The sequence below is a fragment of the Telmatherina bonti genome (assembly GCF_933228915.1).
Source record: "Telmatherina bonti genome assembly, chromosome: 13".
NCBI classification, from domain to species: Eukaryota; Metazoa; Chordata; class Actinopteri; order Atheriniformes; family Telmatherinidae; genus Telmatherina; species Telmatherina bonti.
In genome coordinates, this window is record NC_136611.1 from 33,171,293 (window position 1) to 33,189,697 (window position 18,405).

General features: G+C 42.7%; 1 protein-coding gene across 2 annotated transcripts in view; it reads right to left on the reverse strand.

Annotated features, from left to right (window-relative positions):
• tncb (tenascin Cb) overlaps positions 1 to 15,943 on the reverse strand; it is a 62,236-nt gene extending 46,293 nt beyond the window's left edge. For both annotated transcript variants that reach the window (XM_079251143.1, XM_079251144.1), the window contains exons 1-2: positions 15,656 to 15,943; positions 960 to 1,533 (exon numbers count right to left, since the gene is read on the reverse strand). In XM_079251143.1, coding sequence (XP_079107269.1) covers positions 960 to 1,446 — 487 coding nt within the window. In that variant the 5' untranslated portion in view covers positions 1,447 to 1,533; positions 15,656 to 15,943. The remainder of the gene's footprint in view (positions 1 to 959; positions 1,534 to 15,655) is intronic.
• Positions 15,944 to 18,405: the final 2,462 nt, after the last annotated feature.

An 18,405-nucleotide genomic window follows, 5' to 3' on the forward strand; every position in this document is an offset into this window, starting at 1 on the left:
AATTAGAAAATCCTTTCTAATATATTTAAAAGTCAAATGAAATAAAAATATATTCAACTGAACATAAAATATAAGATCAAGTTTGTTGTGTGATTTTGCCAGTTGGTTTTTAATTTATTACATGATAAGGGAAATGTTCAAATACACCTCTTTTATTTAATAGTTTAAATAAAGGTTACTTAAAAGATTACTTTACCTTTTAAAAAAAAATTGGAATGAAAGCAAAACTTTATGTAAATATTTCCCTAAAAATGTACATAAGATATATACAAGTTTGCATTGACCTTAGTTAAATCTAAATTGACTTTATGCAATTTATTCACATAAACTCAATGCAGTTAAAACAGTGTGAGGAATGTGAATATTTTCATTGGATGTGTGTAATAGAATTGGATGGAAAATTTAGGTGAAATTAAAATACATACAGTCTACATTTTTACCAGGATTATTTTTTTGAGTGTACCCAGGTAACTGCTCCATAGCCGCTTCTCCTGCCATCCTCTGTCCTCAGCTGACGTTAATTGTAGGAGTCAGTAAGAAACACTGCCATCATTGTTCTACAGCTCTCCCCTGTTAGCAGTTAACACAGCCCACTTATAGAGGTACAAGGGTCAGTAGAGGGCAGTTTAAGGACCAGTGAAAATGGGACTTTTACCATTATAGCTGCTGGGTTTGTTTTGCTTCCCTCTTGTCTTTCATTTCCTCAACTGCTGTGGACGCTGTCGTCATGGAAACGGGTTTAAAGACATTATTTTGTTGCAATAGACTGTTTATTAATTTCCCTGCATGTCTGAAAGTGGTACTAGACAGATACTTTGGTAGGAATTAAAGCTGCTTTAGGAAAGGAATAGACATCAGTGCTTCACTGTCCTTTCTCTAATGGTTGAAATCTGTTTTTGCCACGCGTAGCAGCATTTTCTGACTTTTTGATCTTTTGAAATGAGAGGCGATGGAGCTACCTGTAACCTGAGCTCCACAGCAGCCGGCGCCGCTGCCGCACTGCTCCCTCAGACTGGACAGCTCGGACTCCAGCATCTCCAGCCGGTTCAGGATGTCTTTAATGTCTGGCAGCTGGTTGTCGCAGCCACACGCTTGCTTGGGGATGTTGATGCGGTGGGTGAAAACGATCTGATTGTCGCCATCCACCGTGTGCTCCATGTGCTCAGTGTTCTGCATGTCCACCGGGCCGCTCTTGTGTTTCAGCTCGGTGCCTCCGGGGGAGTCCAGATCCACGGAGCAGAGGGACGTTGAGGGAACGTTGATGTTGTAGACGTGGTTGAAAACGACCGGCTGGTCGGGATGGGGCAGGGTGAGGTTCTCCTGGGTCTTCTTGGGCACCAGGGTCTCTCTGCGGTGTCGGATGACTTTCTTCACCAGGCCGGCGGTGCACAGTTGCAGTAAAACACCTGCAGCTACGCAGGTTAAGAGGAAGCCTTTCATCCCCATGATTTCACCCCCACACTGCAGCCTTTAAGAAGGAAGCAGCCGAGTCCCAAAGAGTCAGGTATCAAACAAATATTCCTGTCTTGTATCCTGTAGAGAAAGACAAGGAAAGACGGAGGGTGATTGATTACTTTAAAGAACTTTCCTTCCAGGTCCAAACATGCCACAGTTCTGCATGAATCAAACACACACCTGCAAAGCAGCGATGCTCTGAACTCCAGGTTGTCCTTGTCATTTTGTATTGATTCAACCCCTCACTCATGCATGCATTCACACCAGGGAGAACAGCTGGAGTGAAATACGATGGTATCCCGCTAAAACGCTATTAACCTTTCTCTGTTCCCCCCAACAAAGGAACACCTCCAATCCTGTTGCTGCTTCTGACCCATTTTAGCCCCTCTGCTCTCAGTGGAGGAGACACACACTTAGTGGATGTCAACAGGGCATTCGTTTCACAATTTCTCCAAGGGCCAAAAGCAGCAATTACTGCAGGGGTGGCGTGTCACCTTGAGCATCTGTGCAAAGCGTCCCCTTTTTCCTGACCACGTTCAGACAGGTTGCCGAGACAGAAATAGCCCCGGCAACACCTGCAAGGTGGGGAGCTTTTTTCTGCTCTGCGCAGCCCGGACCACAACCCAAGCTGACAGATTGATGTTGGTGTGTGGTTAAACCATCTGTGGGCTTCCTGTAAAAGCACAGAGAGGCTGCTATACCTGCAAACCGGCAGGCCAGCATTCCTGGACTCCAGATCTGTCCGCCACTGGGTTGTCTTTCAGCTCTGTGACTGCTAGAGTACAATCCAGACAGCATGGAAGACTTTGCTACCGTTTCATCTTAAGATGACTCAAACATTAAAGGGGTGCTATTATGGTATTTGGAGTTTTCTGAGCTTTCTACAGAGTTACAGTGTTGAATCCTCATCAGGCATGTGAACGACACTGTTTTTTATCACCTAAACATATGTTTATGTTTTAGAGAGTTTTTTCTACTTGGAAATCCTTGTGACGTCCCGGGGGATAAGGTTCGGTGATTGGTTACCTTCTACAGGTTAACAAGGACATGTACAAATACATCAGGTGGGTGGAAAACGTGGGATAAAGTTATTTCCAACGATGGCTGGTGAGTTTACCAAAGAGAGACATCCTGCTGCATTCGTTGCTGTGGGTTGCTGTTTTCCACTTCGTTTTCAGGCTCTGATTCAGGTTCCAACATGTAGGGCTGTATGCTATGTGTTGACATTGTATTTTGTTTTATTATTGAGTTCATATTAGCCTAATCCTTCTGTTTATGAGATGTTACAATGACGGTGAAAGCAGGTGCGGTGCGCGCTCCCGATGTAGTGCAGTGGCGGGAGGCGGGGCTTAATGCGGAAGAGTCTCAATCCACTCGTTTTGCCCACAGGCTGATCTGACAGCCTACGGAGAGGGTCGGTCTGAAGTAAATAAAGCGATTTGTGACAATAACTCCATCAATCCCAGCCCTTCTGGTCTCAGAAATAAAAATAAATTAGCCTGAAATGCACATAATAGTTCCACTTTAAGGTTAGTTAAAGATAATAGAATTAAAGGAATTAAATGTGAGTCTTAAAGCATTTTATATTGATGTGACTCATTTATGGACTCAGAAACCAACAGAAGGAATAAAACTAAACACAGATTCCTCACAAAACCACTCACCTGATTTTTTTTTATAATCTTTTTTTGCTTAGAGATATTTGACCCAGACTGAGTTTAAATAATAGAACTTTATACCTCACCTAGAGATGCTGACGCTGACCATTTCCTACCTCTAATAAAACTTGTGTGTGCTTTGGCAGCTCTAAAGGTTAACAGCAGAAGAAATAACACGTTCAAATTCTGTGGTTGAATTTGCATGATGGTGTTTAATTTTCTCCTCTATGTTCCACTCCATCACACGCATCAGGGATTTGGTAAGAACATCTTTCTCTCACACAGACTCGGAGTCAGCAGGTAGCTTGGTGTCTTCATCCCGGCCTGATGTGTGATTACGCAAGCTGACAGCTAAGCTTAGCTTGGAGGCATCTCTCATGGCTTCACGCCTTCCTCCCCAAACCTTCCCCATCGCCCTGATTAAACATGCAAGGATGGAGCAACAGTAAAAGTGCGAGCACTGAGGATTTGGAACCTTGGGGGTCTGAAAAAAGGCCCCCATCACCCCTCCTGCATGTCTACACACCAACAAACGCACACAAATACAGTCACATGCCTGGCCACAGTGGCCAGGCATTACAAACCAGGGATTAAGTCAACAAAATAGCCAGAAAATTGCTTTGAGTTGCTGCTAAGGTTTTAGTTCTGGGCGGATGGTCGGCTTTCTCACTTTTAATGCTGGCTGCTCTCCACATGGACCTCTGCGCGAAAACCAACCCAGAGAGACCAAAGCGAGCTTTGTGTGAGAATCTGCAGCTCTGGCAGAACTCTGGACCACTCAGAGATAGATAAAGAGCAGAAACATCCACAAAGTGCTGCAGATATTCTAATTTATCGTCTCTCCACTTAGATGCCGTAGATTCTACTTCAGCACCAAACACAACAATCATAATGTGAGAATCTGAGTGTGACCCTGAGAAACACAGAGCTGATCCCTCTGCTTGGACTTCCTTCATGGGCACCCTGTGGTCCTGGCACTATGCTAATGCAGCTGGTTGCTGGCACTGTAGACAAGGACTTGATACAGTCTGACTACTGCTTTGTTGTTCTCTCACATGTTTTTGTTCTATAGTTAGCTTCTCAAACTGCAACAAAACCTCCTGCCTGCCTTGCGGTTGAATGTGAGGAGAATTTTACCAGGGAAAACCTGCTGGCACACACCAATTTGCTGCAACTGATCTAAATAACCCTGTTGTGAAAGAGTGCAAGGGAAACACTTGAAGTTTTATACCTCACACAGTGGAGTGCTGGAAATGTTTTCGTTGGGGTCTGTTTCAAAAGCAATTAGGTCTTTCTCTGTCAGGAATGTTAAATTGATTTTATGGTATTAAAGGAGATTAAATTGAATGGATGCACCAATCAGACACCCATTCTCCCCTCCACTGACTAAACAAAACCCTAGAGCGATGGTCTTCATTTGAGCCAAGATTGGTGCCCAGAAATAAACAAACCCATCAAACCAAAAGAAAAGCAAATATAACATTTTTCCAGTTTCAGCTTCTCTTCGTTGGCTCCCTGTTACCCTCTATTGGTCCATTTTTAAGGCATCCTATAGATGAGACAAAATGTTGACTATGATACAGATTTGGGAACAAGTTTTGTCTCTCTGACGTGGTATGTATCACAATTTAGCGACTAAAGGGTTAAACCTGGTATATATGATTTTAATAGTGTCTACAGAGAAATGGAAAAAGTCGTCTTTTTAAATCATACTTGCTTCTGTTATTTATTATAATGTTTTAGGTAATTTGATCTTTGTTTTTATCTTTTTACAAATCTTTTTTTAATGCAAGTGTTTCCTCATGAGGATCCTCCATGCACCCGGTTCTGCCTGCTCGGTCTGTGTGGTCGTTACCACGGAGATCACCCATGTCTGGGTGGCTGTGTTGCGGACCCCTACTTACCCTTATGGTCATACGAGTCATTGTTCATGGTAAAAGTTTTGAATCTAATATGGCTTCCAGAGACACAGAATTTAAATGAATTAAACTGAATTTTATATCAATAATGTGCCATTAAATAAACCTTGGGGTGATCTATCCATCCATCCATCGATCCATCCATCCATCCATTTATCCATCCGTCTGTCTGTCCCTCCATCCATCCATCCATCCATATTTCCATTCCTCCATCCATCCATCCATCCATCCATCCATTTATCCATCCGTCTGTCTGTCCCTCCATCCATCCATCCATCCATATTTCCATTCCTCCATCCATCCATCCATCCGTCTGTCCGTCCCTTCATCCATCCATCCATCCATATTTCCATCCATCCATCCATCCGTTCGTCCATATTTCCATCCATCCATCCATTCATCCATCCATTTTTCCATCCATCCATCCATCCGTCCATCCATCCATCCATATTTCTGTCTGTCTGTCCAACCATCCATCCGTCTGTCCGTCCCTCCATCCATCCATATTTCCATCCATCCATCCATCCATCCATCCATCCATCCGTCTGTCCGTCCCTCCATCCATATTTCCATCCATCCATCCATCCATCCATCCATCCGTCTGTCCGTCCCTTCATCCATCCATCCATCCATCCATCCATATTTCATCCATCCATCCATCCATCCATCCGTTCGTCCATATTTCCATCCATCCATCCGTCCGTCCATATTTCCATCCATCCATCAATTCATCCATCCATTTTTCCATCCATCCATCCATCCGTCCGTCCATCCATCCATCCATCCATCCATATTTCTGTCTGTCTGTCCAACCATCCATCCATCCATCCATCCATATTTCCATCCATCCATCCATCCATCCATCCGTCCGTCCATATTTCCATCCATCCATCTATCCATCCATCCATCCATCCATATTTCTGTCTGTCTGTCCGTCCAACCATCCATTCGTCTGTCTGTATATCCATCCAACCATCCATCCATCCGTCTCCTAAACCAACATAATCCAATGCGGGGTTGTGGTCGGGGTTGGCGGATGGCTTTTTAGGTAAGATGAAAGGTACACCCTGACTAAGATGCCAGTTGACAATAAGATGTTTGGTTAAAATAATTTCCTGCATGTAAGGAAAAGCCTGTTTATCTTTTAAATAAATAATCTGATTCATGACTGGAATATATAATAAAGGTATGTGGCAGGGTGAGTGACCTGCTTCCTCAGCTCATGTCTGTATCCAGATGTTCAGGCAGTCCAAACTCTCCATAAGAAACTTTACAGTCATTTCCCACTATGGGATGTACAGCTCTGAAGCGCTGATCTTGTTTCCATCCAGACAGGGCTGTTACAGCGGAAATGAATAGCTCCTAGTAGGATGATGACATTACCAGTGTTATCTTTTCCTCCTACAGTGCCGCCCCCACCGCTTTTAGAAAAAAGTTTTACTTTCAGCTGGCTCACAGATTGATGAGCAGACTTTCTGTCCTCCTCCTAAAGACACACACAGCAGTCAGAACTTTCTATCTGAGCCAGGACCTCATGCTGAGTAACGTAATCATCGCTGTAGTTCACCTTTGCCGAGACCTCCACCATATGGCAGGTCCAAGATAAATCAGAAGTGAAAAATACAGCTCGGCGCGCATTCAGCAGCAGCTTTCAGTCCTTCTGAGGAGGAAATGCAATTTGTTTCGGTGAGAATACAAAAGAAAGGCAGGTATTATCAGGCTTTGCAACGTGTAGCAGGTTATTTTCACAAGACAGCCCGACATGGAAGTACAGACAATGTGTTTTTTTTTTCATGTGGGGAAAAGAAAAACCCACTAACCATCAGCGGATAATGGCAGCAGCGTAAACAGACAGCGCAGCATCCGCTTGATAACTCAACAACAAACAAACTGAATAATGAAGCAGCGTGCCCCACTTGGTGTGTAAAAGCTGTAAATATTCAATGACTACAACTACAACTCAAGTCCCAGGACTGTATGTTAAGCAGGTCTGACGCTTTCTTTTCATTTCTTAAGAATTTATCAAGCTTGCCTTGTTTAGTAGGTCACGCATGACAAAAACTCAGCTTGCCTCCCCGGTACAGAATCCAGATCTAGGTCGCTGGCATGAGGGCTGCATGAGGGGGCTATTGTGTGTGTGTGTGTGTGTGTGTGTGTATTAGGGGGGGTTCACCTTGAGATACTGTCACACTGTAAAGGAGTGAGATGATCAGCCACTTGGGAGCACCTCACACACACTCTTCACATCACAAGGAGTCACAAATGTTAATCTGGTCATGAGGAAAGTCTCCCCACATCCTGGCCTACAGAACCACAGCATCGACTCAGCTCCCGGATCTCCACCAAGGTCTTAGATAGACAGATAAAGAAGTTGCTGAGGTTGTAATCATCAAACACTCAGGTGATTTTCCAGGAACTCGACTGCTGGACGCAGGATCGATGGGACAGTTGCTGCTGCTCAGAAAAGTTTTTATTCCATCTCACCACACTCTCAAAGACACACACCGTGTTTCTATTCCTACCTCTTAATGACTGACAGCATGGCCTTGCCTAATGGCAGAGAAACGAGGTGCAGGGCTCTCTTGTGGTGTTAGAAAACTGTGTGGACACATTGTGTGTGTGTGAACGAGCAGCCATCGCAGCCCAGAGATCAGCGCAGGATTAGGTTTTAATGTGACGGTGATGAGGTCAGGTCATGACATCAGAACACAGCTAATTAGCTAAAAACAAGCTTCATCTCTGTGGGCTGCCGTTGACAGTCTTCCAGCTTTTGCCTCATCACACAGATGTTTCACGGGCAAAGTTAAGTTCAGCAGGTTATGCAGAGACGGTCTGCGATCACATTATGCTCTCAGCAACCAAAACCTCCTATAAAATCTCCCATAAACTTACTGGAGGGATTCTACTTTTTACTGGATTATATCTTTATTTCATGCAGGCATAAACTGTTGCATGCAAATAAGAAATAAATAGACAGATATGGGCTCACCTACAGTGGAAAGAAAGAGTGCTCACGTAACGAACTCAATAGTCAGAAAAAACAGCATGAAAAGTTTGCTGAGCCCATAATTCAGATGGAAACCTTGGCTCAGTCTTACAGAAATGAAGAATTTCTCCAGATCCAGTGAACCTAGATCTTATTATTCTTGATTAAGACTACTGGAAAGAAATTTTGAGAAGATTAATTGTTATTGTGAACCATGTGGTAGACCTTATCTTGCATTTCATGGCTGGAAAATGGCTAGATGGAGTCTGTCTGCATGAGGACTGCTTATATGAGTGTCAAATGGCCACTTAGATAAATAAGGGTTAAAAATTATTAATGGGAATTAATGAATTGTATTAATGGTTTGAGTTCATGCTCTGTAGACCCACACAGCAACCAAAGCAGGAATAAGCCTCCACAGTTGTTGTGAGGGACGCTGCAGATGATTTGACTGACATACTGTTTAACATATCAAAAATGGATCAAATCATGTAACATTAGTCATACTCAAACATCTTTAATCCGTCTCGGCTCTCCAGCATCTGCATGTGTGTTTCAGTCCTTTACTGTCATTATCAGACTTCATAGACGACACTGGTGAGATGCTGGAGACAAAAGCGGAACATTTATCAGCTGAGGAGACAGATACTTTGCTTTAGAGTTGCTGGAGACAAAACCATGTTTATACGGGGAGTGAATATTGGACTTGCACTGGCTGGATGCCCAGAAGAGGAACTCCAGCTGAATGCTAAAGGGGCCGCACGTCTGAGTCCTTTACTTGTCTTTCCCAACACATTTAAAGCTGAATTAATTCACCTGTTAAAAACATGTGTTCACTATTAAGAAATTGGTAAACAGCAGCTGAATTCTGAGAGATTATTTCTGCTTTATTTGATGAGACTCCACTGGATACCTTTGAGCTTTGGAGCATTTATTGGCTCAAATCATAGCTTTTCAGATATATCCCAAATTTCCTTGAACATTTGGGAGAAAATGCTTTGAATTAAATCCTTTAAAACCGACCCAAGAAATATTTTTTTTATCTGCATTCTTTAATTTTTTATTTAAACAAAGTGTCATAAAAAAGAACAATTTCTGGATATTTACCGATTATTGCTGTGTGATAATTATTATAGCGCAAAAATGTTGATCTGTCTTTCCTGTCCTCTCCACCCCAACCAGTCGAGGCAGATGGCTGCCCTCCCTGAGCCGGGTTCTGCTGGAGGTTTTCTTCCTGTTAAAGGGGAGTTTTTTCCTTCCCACTGTCGCCACATGCAGCTCAGGATGGAGGATTGGACCAAAGTCATGACTCGATGCAGTCAGTTGCTTTCTATTATAGGATATGTATGAATTGGCTCGAAATGATGTGTATGTTGATTCGTGTATGTAAAATGCCCTGTGACAACATTGTTGTGAAATGGAGCTATACAAATAAAGTTGAATTGAATTGAATTGAAAAAGGATCCATCAGGAGTAGGAGACAAGCATCAGCCTTGGTAGAAACAGGGTTCTGAGCAAAGTTTTTACCATAACGTGATGCAAAAGGTCTCAGAAACTGCATGTACATATGATACGTATGTTATTAAAGGATTAAAATTAATAACAATCGTACTAAGCAGCAACAGATAAACCATAGTCAACAACAGCTTTATCAGATAGGAATCTGGATCAGAATAAAGTGGATTGGAGATAAACATCTTGGCCTTTTCCATGTAGTAAAAAAGTAATAATTTATCTGACTAACATGACCTGAAATGGGGAACATGTCCTTTTTGATGGTGTTTAGAAGATTAGTTTCATCAAAGTGAGGCTACGCTCATTAGCTCTCCGCTGTGACCCCATTGGATCTGATGACACAGATAGTGGTGGAATGGTAGGGGTCAGTGTGTTCAGGGCTGATAAGGTGGACGTGATCTGAGATGCAGAAGAAACACTTATCTGGAGAGTGTTCTGCCAACGCCGTGAGCCATATCATGCACACAAGAAATGCCAGAATGATACAGAGCCAGAGCTGACGTGTGATTGATACCAGCCCAAAACAAACAAAAGAAAACCTTTTTACTTCAAGCAAAGCCAATTTTCATCTTTAATACAACGATAGGGAGAAAACAAATGTTGATGTGGAAGATCTTTCTTTGGGTCATCCAAAGAGCAGGAAGTCAAACCTTGGTGCAGTTGTTCCAGCATCATGATTTGCCTTGAAGACCATCAATATTCTTTATGGTCGTTCCCCTGCGGTGGCTCCGTCTTGTGCTGCTGTTCTCGCTGGGTCCAGATGGAGGGGTTGGATGCTGGTCATTGTTCAGGAGCTTTTTAACATGCTGAGTGCTGGTGACCTACTGTTTATTAGCTTCACCCCCGCATGGTACAGAGGTTTGGCAGCGTCATGCGCCGCCTTTACAGCTCATCTACCGGCTGTTTTCTCCAGACGCTTGTAATTGCGCAGCCCTCCATTCTAGCGACTTCCTCTCATCAGCTTTCACACTGCACTGCAATTACTATAAAAATCTGACTAGTACCTGGCTGCTGCCTGTATTGTAACACTACACACACATATTAATGCCCACTTCAGGGGCTTGTCTAAGCTTACCATGAAACTAACACCTTCCCTCTCAGGTAATCAGCTGTTAGGTGAGACCACATTCTCTCTGTACGCTCAGAGAAGCTTCTGCAGGCTCATTTTGCACAATTTGCTCTTCATGTGAGATCTTTGAATCATAAGTTGTGGGAAGATTTTTTTCGTATCTTTTATTACTTTAGATTTTAAAAAAGGATCCATTTCCATATTTACTCTCTGGGTTACATTAAGAACTTATAAACTATGAGACATTTGGTTTTTAAGATTTCTGTCTGCTCCATTGGCATGACTGCAACTGAGTCACATAAAAGACAGACGGGTGTGGAAATCCATCAAGAATGAGGCGGTTTATAGATTGAAAAATGCTGCTGGCAAACTTACTTCCTGACCTAGATCTTCTTTTCATGCCCCTAAGCAAATAATTTAGTGAATACGCTCCCCCTGATGTGTAAAACTTCTTAGTGTTTCGGTGGAAAGTGACAAGAATGGTAAATATAGACCCCGTGAAGCAAACATGTTGGGGAGTTTTCAGGGTCTTTCACAGACTGCATGTTGGTTGCATCCATTCAAACAGGACGGAAAGGATTTTCTTCCTCTCTCTAGAAATGGAAGCATGTTGGCTGTGATACCAGGACATCTGTTTGTCCTTGTCTGTCTGAAAGCCTGAAGCATGTTGCGTGTCCAAATTGCGAGTGCCTTCCATTCAGACACTTGTATGAGCCTAATGACCTCGGTCCCCGGGGTCGGCTCTTCATTGGCTTCCCCCTTTTTTAGCTTTTTTTCCCCAGTTTAAATCGTCTGCCCTTCTCCAAAGGGCCCCCATCTTGTTCAAGAACATTACGGCTCATGCATTCCAATGTGCGAGGTCACCGGTAGAGGAGCAAAGAGTCGTCTGCATGTGTTCATCTGTTGGCTTCCCCTAGCGGTGGCAGCTTCCCCTCCTTCCCTGTTGCTTATTAAAATGAGAGGACTCTTTGAAACCTTCTGGGAGGGTTAAAACACTGGATCTCTTAGAGGGGGGTCTTTGTTGTGTGATGGTGACTAATGTGAGTGGGTATGAGTGGGAAACAGGACAAGAATGTCATGACTTACAGTATGTGATTGCAGTTTCCCAGCCTTGTAAATTTCAACTCAAAACCAGAGGGCAAAAAGAAAGTGAAGTGGTATTCAATGGAACTTTCTAGTGACACATAAACCAAGCCTAATCCTGCAAATCAGCTCTAACCATAGACCACCCTTAGTACCTAAAGGCCCATTAATGCTTCTTTAAAAAAAAAAAAAAAAAAAAAGACACATAGGTATGCAATGAAACCTTTTGCCAATCTTCTTGTTCCTTTACATGCAGATTTTTTTGTTGATTTTCAGAGAGCCAGATATGCAGCTTGATGGAGTGAACAGAGCAATACCACCAGAAATCCTGGGGGCAGTGTTGTGTAGTATAACTCATATGTGACCAAGAAAGGGATAAAGAAGAAATCAAAGCCACAACGTAGTGAATGGCGGCTCAGACCACTACCATCTGTCATTCTTTTTGCTTTTTTGTCTCTTCCTGGGTATGTGCATCCTCATCATCCACAGTCACCATGATTGCTATTGTCTGAAACTGACGTCAGAGGTGAACTCTGAAGTCGGTACTTCCCTCTAATGGATGCATCTGGTAACAACTATGCCAACGTTAAGGATGCATAGGAGTATGTGGGTGGTGACATTTGGCAATGTTTGAAAAGACGTAAATTAACTTTAACAATGTGGAAGTGACAGTGAGGTAAAGTAAGGAATCATAAATGAAGGGGGAGGACAGATGGAGTTTGAAACCAATGATTTCTGTGTAAAGGTGTCAAAATAGTTGATTAGCACCTTTTACAATGTCCTCCAGGCATTTCTGCAAACTTAGCCCAGTTAGACTTGGAAAGTAGACATATGGAGGTGCTGTTCATCGACAAGCTGACCAATTAAAATCTAAGCTGTACCTTTTTCTGGAAAACTGCTACATTGAAATCTCTGGACAAGCGTAGCAATTTTACATCTTTTAATGACATTAGATCAGATTCAGCCATCCTGGCAGATTTGTGAGGCAGCATTTTTCCACATTTAATATATTCCTGGGGTGCAGTAGTTTAATTTAAATGCTACATAGACATGCTACAATGCCTGTGGCGACAATGCTAAGCTGCTGATAAATAACCAGATTAGTTGACCATCTAGGTGAACATGTTGAGGTTTTGACCTCAGGCAGACACTAAGTCCTTCTTAAAGTCAGGATGCTTCCTTGATAGAATGGGACCTTCTCAGTCATGTCTTTTCTAAGCTGGGAAAGACTCTGTCATTGCTTTGGAAAAACACATAAAGGAAGGGTCCTAACAAAAGAGCTCGTGTCACCGCAAGCTGAAAAACTGACATGGTTGTTGGGTAATTAGTATCTATTAGCTGGGGGTCCATCTTCTCTTTGAGGCATAACATTCCCAAAAGTTTGTGGGTGTCTCAAGAATGCAGAAGGCACTGAACCACTGAAATGTTAGAAAATGAAGAACTTAGGGTGCGTCTCAAAGTCAAATCCTTAATGTCTGACACATCTAAAATGTCCCATCTTCAAATCTCACTGATCACTGTCATTGTCAGGGATCCTTCAAAAGACTCAAGTCAAAGGGTTGTTAGTGTCCCATTGTTTTCATCAAAGGCCTGCAAAGATAAGTAACAGACTCTAGCTATCAACACATATCTGCCGATATCTGGTGTGTGTATGGAGTAATTGACTGTTTGACCATTTATAATCTTCCTAGCCTGAGATGGATGTGATCCAGGAGGACCCATCTCCTTGGAAAACCTCCTGGACTTTCAGAAAGTCCTTCAATCTTTAGTCAAGTTTAAAACATGGCATCCTAGAAACACAGCTGTAAAGGATCCTTCCCTAACTCTGAGGAGGATCTATTACCATGGGATCCTCTCAGTAAGAGTTATGAATCAGCATTGAAACAATTCACTGATGATGTCTGAGTAAGAAAATGTTCAGATACACTGAAGAGCAGGTGAGAATCACCCAAAATGCAGCTGTAACATCTGCCAAATCTGGCTCAGTTTTTCTTGAAGACCTTGATTTTGAGAACATTAATACAAATAATAAACAGTTTCACCCAAAACCAGGAAAAACGTCAAAGACGAGACAGGAGAGACGAGAAGAAGCACCAAAGGGAGCTCAATTACGATTCATATAGTCCAACCAAATATCTCTCCTGAGTCCTCCCTGACGTGGGTCATCATGAATACCCATGATTATTGTACGCTCCGGATCACCAGTGGAGGAGCTAAGTGGGGTCACCCTCTCATAGAGCTTTGTAGGGCATGAAGCTTTGGGAGCTGACAGCTGTCCAGACAAAAGCCCGTTTCCCACTCATCGTTATAGCAAGTGTCACTGTCAGTAGCTTCTCACATGCACCGCCAAAGCAACATGAAACATTCATGTACCAAGCGTAGGCTGCATCCTAAGATCAGACACCACTCCTCGCGCTCACCAGCGCTCAAACCCATTTTTGACACATTTCTGACAATAAATCTAAAATTTGACTAAAAGTTTACATGAGAAGTTTTAGGCAAAAGCAGCCTGAAGTCTGAGTCAGCCGCCTTCACTTTCACATCCCCTCATCATACACAATTACCATCTCGCAGGAGCTGCCCTGGTATCCTGGGGGTCTCTTTCCACCCAGCCCACCTCTCTCCTCTCCAAACGTCTGCTTCCTCACAGAGCCACCAGCTCGCCCACTCTGTCCCACAGCTCTGCAACAATGTGATTTTCCTGAAGCAGATTGAGTCAAACAGTCTAAACATGAGAAAAAAAAAAAAAAAAAAAGCCAAACCACCTAAAAGACTTTCAGGAGAAGAGGACGCTGGCTGTAATGCAGATTTAGATGCTAAAACTTTAAAGAGGTGTGAGCATTTTGTTTGCACAAAATGTAGAAATGCAGCCTGAGTTGGTCCGATCCAACCAGCAGCGAATGATTTACAACAATGAAAGCTTTACATGTGCTGCTGTTATGGTGCATTTCAGCATTTTCAATTAACATATAATTGACAGCTGAAAGCACAGACTACCTTTGTTTTCCCATAGAAACACCCGACTGGCATGAATCCAGAACTGACATCCAGCCGTCAACACCCATATCAGTGAATACCAGCTTATTTACTAATCTGTCAGACATCCTCTCTTTCTGATCTTCCACGGGACCCAAAAGCTGACCTGGAGATGGGGGACTGGGAAGCACATGGGGATGAACAGGCAGCGATTGTGTGGCGGTGTGTATGCCGGAGACCTGGAAGAAGAACCAACCAGCAGCATCTAATGCAGAGCAGCTGTCTGTCTCCTGAGTTACACAAGCCTACTGTCTGCTGGCAACCACAAATTGTACAGCTGGACCTCCTCCTGGAAGCAGCACTCACACAAACACACACACACACACACACACACTAACTTAAACCATCTCTGCGCTGCAGAACCATCAGACCACAACCCAGCATCAGCACTAATGAAAGCAGAATAATTCAGATCATCAATCTTCTACCTGCTCTGATAATGGATGGAAAATAGCCAGTAAGAGCAAAAACTTTTCTCAGCACCAGTAGAGTAAATGGCACCCAGGTGGATGCAGTAAAGAGCACAATTAAGCTCGTCTCTGAAGTTCCGGCTTATAAAGCACAAGGATGTAATGATCATTCCACTGCCAGCATCACTCGCATTCCTCAGTGGAGGTGAGAGACCAGCATTTAGCTCAGCCGCTGACCAGGAGCCGAATCCGACTCATTTCTCAAGAAAAACTAGAACATCAGCTAATTTTCTGAATTTCTGCAGGTTTTCTCTGTAAACTACATAAATAGAAAACATTCAAAAGAAAGTGTTTTGTTGCAGCTCTACTAATGGCACATTTAGCTCTGACAGAAAGTGGGACAAGCTCAGAGGAAGCAGTGAAAGTTGGAAGCTTTTACATTTTCTAAGAGGTCTTAGTGAGATGAAGCATTTAAATGCCCATTTAAATGCAACACCTCCATGCAGGTAAAGTGGGAGACTTACCTCGCTCAGAGCGCTCAGCCTCTCCTCTGATGAGAAATAATAAGCAGAATGAGGGTTGAAGAATCTAATCAGCCAATCCTGGAAAGTGTTCACACTGGTCTGCGTCTCTCAGAGCGCTGACAGCTCTGTCATCCTCCCTCTTCTTCCTCTTCTCCGAGTGTTTCCTCGCGTCTACCTAGAGAGCGGCTGATGTTGTGCAGCCAGAGAGGAGAGAGATAGCGGCAGACACAGACAGAGAGAGGGAGAGACTGAGTGAAAGAGAGAATTCTCTTTCTCTTAAACAGGAGACCCTCTGCAGTCAGACTCCACTCCCACCTACTGCTCTCTTAAATGCCCCCTCCGCCACCCCCACCCCACCCATTCAGCCTCTCCACAGCATTGTGACTGAAAGCGAAGGAGCTGAAACGGGACGCCTCAAGGCTGGAAGGAGAGAAAGACGGAGAGAAAGTATTAGAGGAAAATGGGGGGAGGATGATGGGGGAGGGATGGTGTGGTGGTGGTGGTGGTTGGGCCATTAGGAGCAAATTGCAGCGAGCAAGCCAATGGAAAGCAAGATATGAGTGAATGCAGGGCCTGCATTAACATAGCATTTAAGAACTTGAAAGCAGCGAGTGAACAAGGGCCGCCACAGGCTCCATTTGTGAGACTGATGAGGATACCAGCAAAACAATGAATAAACACTGAAAGAAGCAGCACGACAATACCGAGAATGTATTAAACCAAAGTTTTAAAACTTTTTAAGAGAATTTTCCAGTTGTTTGTTTGGTATATTTTTAGAACAACACAATTCACCAGGAATGTCATGATAATGCCAGCTGAATTAGTGAATTCTTCATGAAATAAACCGTAGCTGAAGCTGATCCAAAGACTGGTTTTTAGGTTGGACTGAAGGGTTTGGTGCTTGGTTTATCTTTGCAATAAACACCACAGGGATCCTTCTGCTTTCTTGAACTGCACTTGGACTTCTTTGTCCTGTATATTATTCTGCCGCAAACTCCAGACATTTACAGAGTCAGGTCAAGGTATTGTCCAGAGATGCTGGTTCAACCAGACAGCACAACACGTACGTGCTCTCAAAACTGAAAGAACTCCAGAGTAGCAGCTGAGTAGAACATGATGAAGGGGAATCAGTGGAAACAGAAAGTAGCTTGAATCTATGGGATGGCAGCGATGCCACAAAAAAGAAGAAATCTGGAAAAGAAAAAGGAAATAAATGTATGGACAAATGAAATCTCAGAGAGAATTAAAAGTGAATAATTTTATGCCATGAAAAAAAAAAGTTTGTTAGAAACGAAAAAATATTAATGAAGTTCAATTTACATAAATCTTACTGGTGTTTTTTCGACATGATAATGTTTAATTTAACATTTACATGTCGTTTTAGAGATGTCAAAACACTGAGATTTATCTTGTATCGGGAAGAAGCCAAAAATCTATCAGGAAATCAGTCATAGGCCGTTTCTCCCCACCCTACTATCATGTAAACTGGAGTTAAAAGACTTTCTCTGAATTTCAATCAGATTTTGATTGATTAACTGGTTGATTTCTGAAGTCCAGAGATAACAAGGTAAGCTAAAAGATAACATGCTAAAGTATGAAACTTGTGACCATGGTCTTGAAACAAGAACAACAGACACAAACAAGTATAAAATCACACACATTAAACATGAATAAATCACACACCATCAATACAAAACAGCAGTAAAGATTATTACACTTCACTAAATGATCGGGGTGGGAAAAATCGAATCAAAAAATTGAATATCAGGATTTTTTGCTTTCCAGTTTTAAAATAGATTTTATTGTTTAAAAAAATCTCTTTTTTTTGTCAAAAAATTAAAAACAATCCATTATAAAATTTTTGTCATTTTTATGACAAATGGCTACTGGGTTGTTTTTTCCAAACTGAAATCAAGTAAAAAGATGAGCAAAAAAAAGTTTTGTACATTTTGTTTTTTGTTTTTAATCTACAAAAATCCACAATATTGAAGAATTGTGAGAATCACAATTTAAATATAATCAGCACCCAATGAATCGTAATTGAATCGAATCGGGACAAAAACATGTCGTCACAGCTCTACTAAATAACATTCACCTTGTTCAATAAAAGTTTCTCAACCTGGATTTTGAAGTTTCATTGAGATGTTACAAGATTAGTTCAGGTTGGCTGAGAACCCCATCCCATAATACCAATGTAAAAAAAGGAGTTCATGGCTGCATTATTTACTCGTGGCACCATACAGGAATGAATGCTAGGCCTTGTATGAGGATTGTGCTGTATTTAGGGGCAGGATGCACGGTGGTGTAGTGGTGTAGTTGGTCCTGTGATGGACTGGCGACCTGTCCAGTGTGTGCTCTATCTCTCGCCCAATGATTGCTGGGATAGGCTCCAGCTTCCCCTGACCCTTAACCGGGCTAAGCTGTTAAAAAATGGATGGATGCTTCGGGGCATGACCACTGATAATATTATGCAACGTGAGCTAAACTCGAGGTGGAGCACTTTGTTCCTTTGTTCAGAAGTATTCCATTTCCTGGCTGGAAGGCCTTCTCCAAGCCTGTGTTCATCCCCCCACCACCTCTGACTCAGCTATTTTTTAACTTAGGATTCTTGGTTCAACAAACATTTTATTCTGGTCACAAACCTGCTATCTGTTCTTTCCTGAGTCCAGCCTGTGTTCCCCAAGTCTTAACAATATGATTATAAGTAGATCCCTGCGTCACTAGATAGGAGCTGCAGTATGAAATCAAGA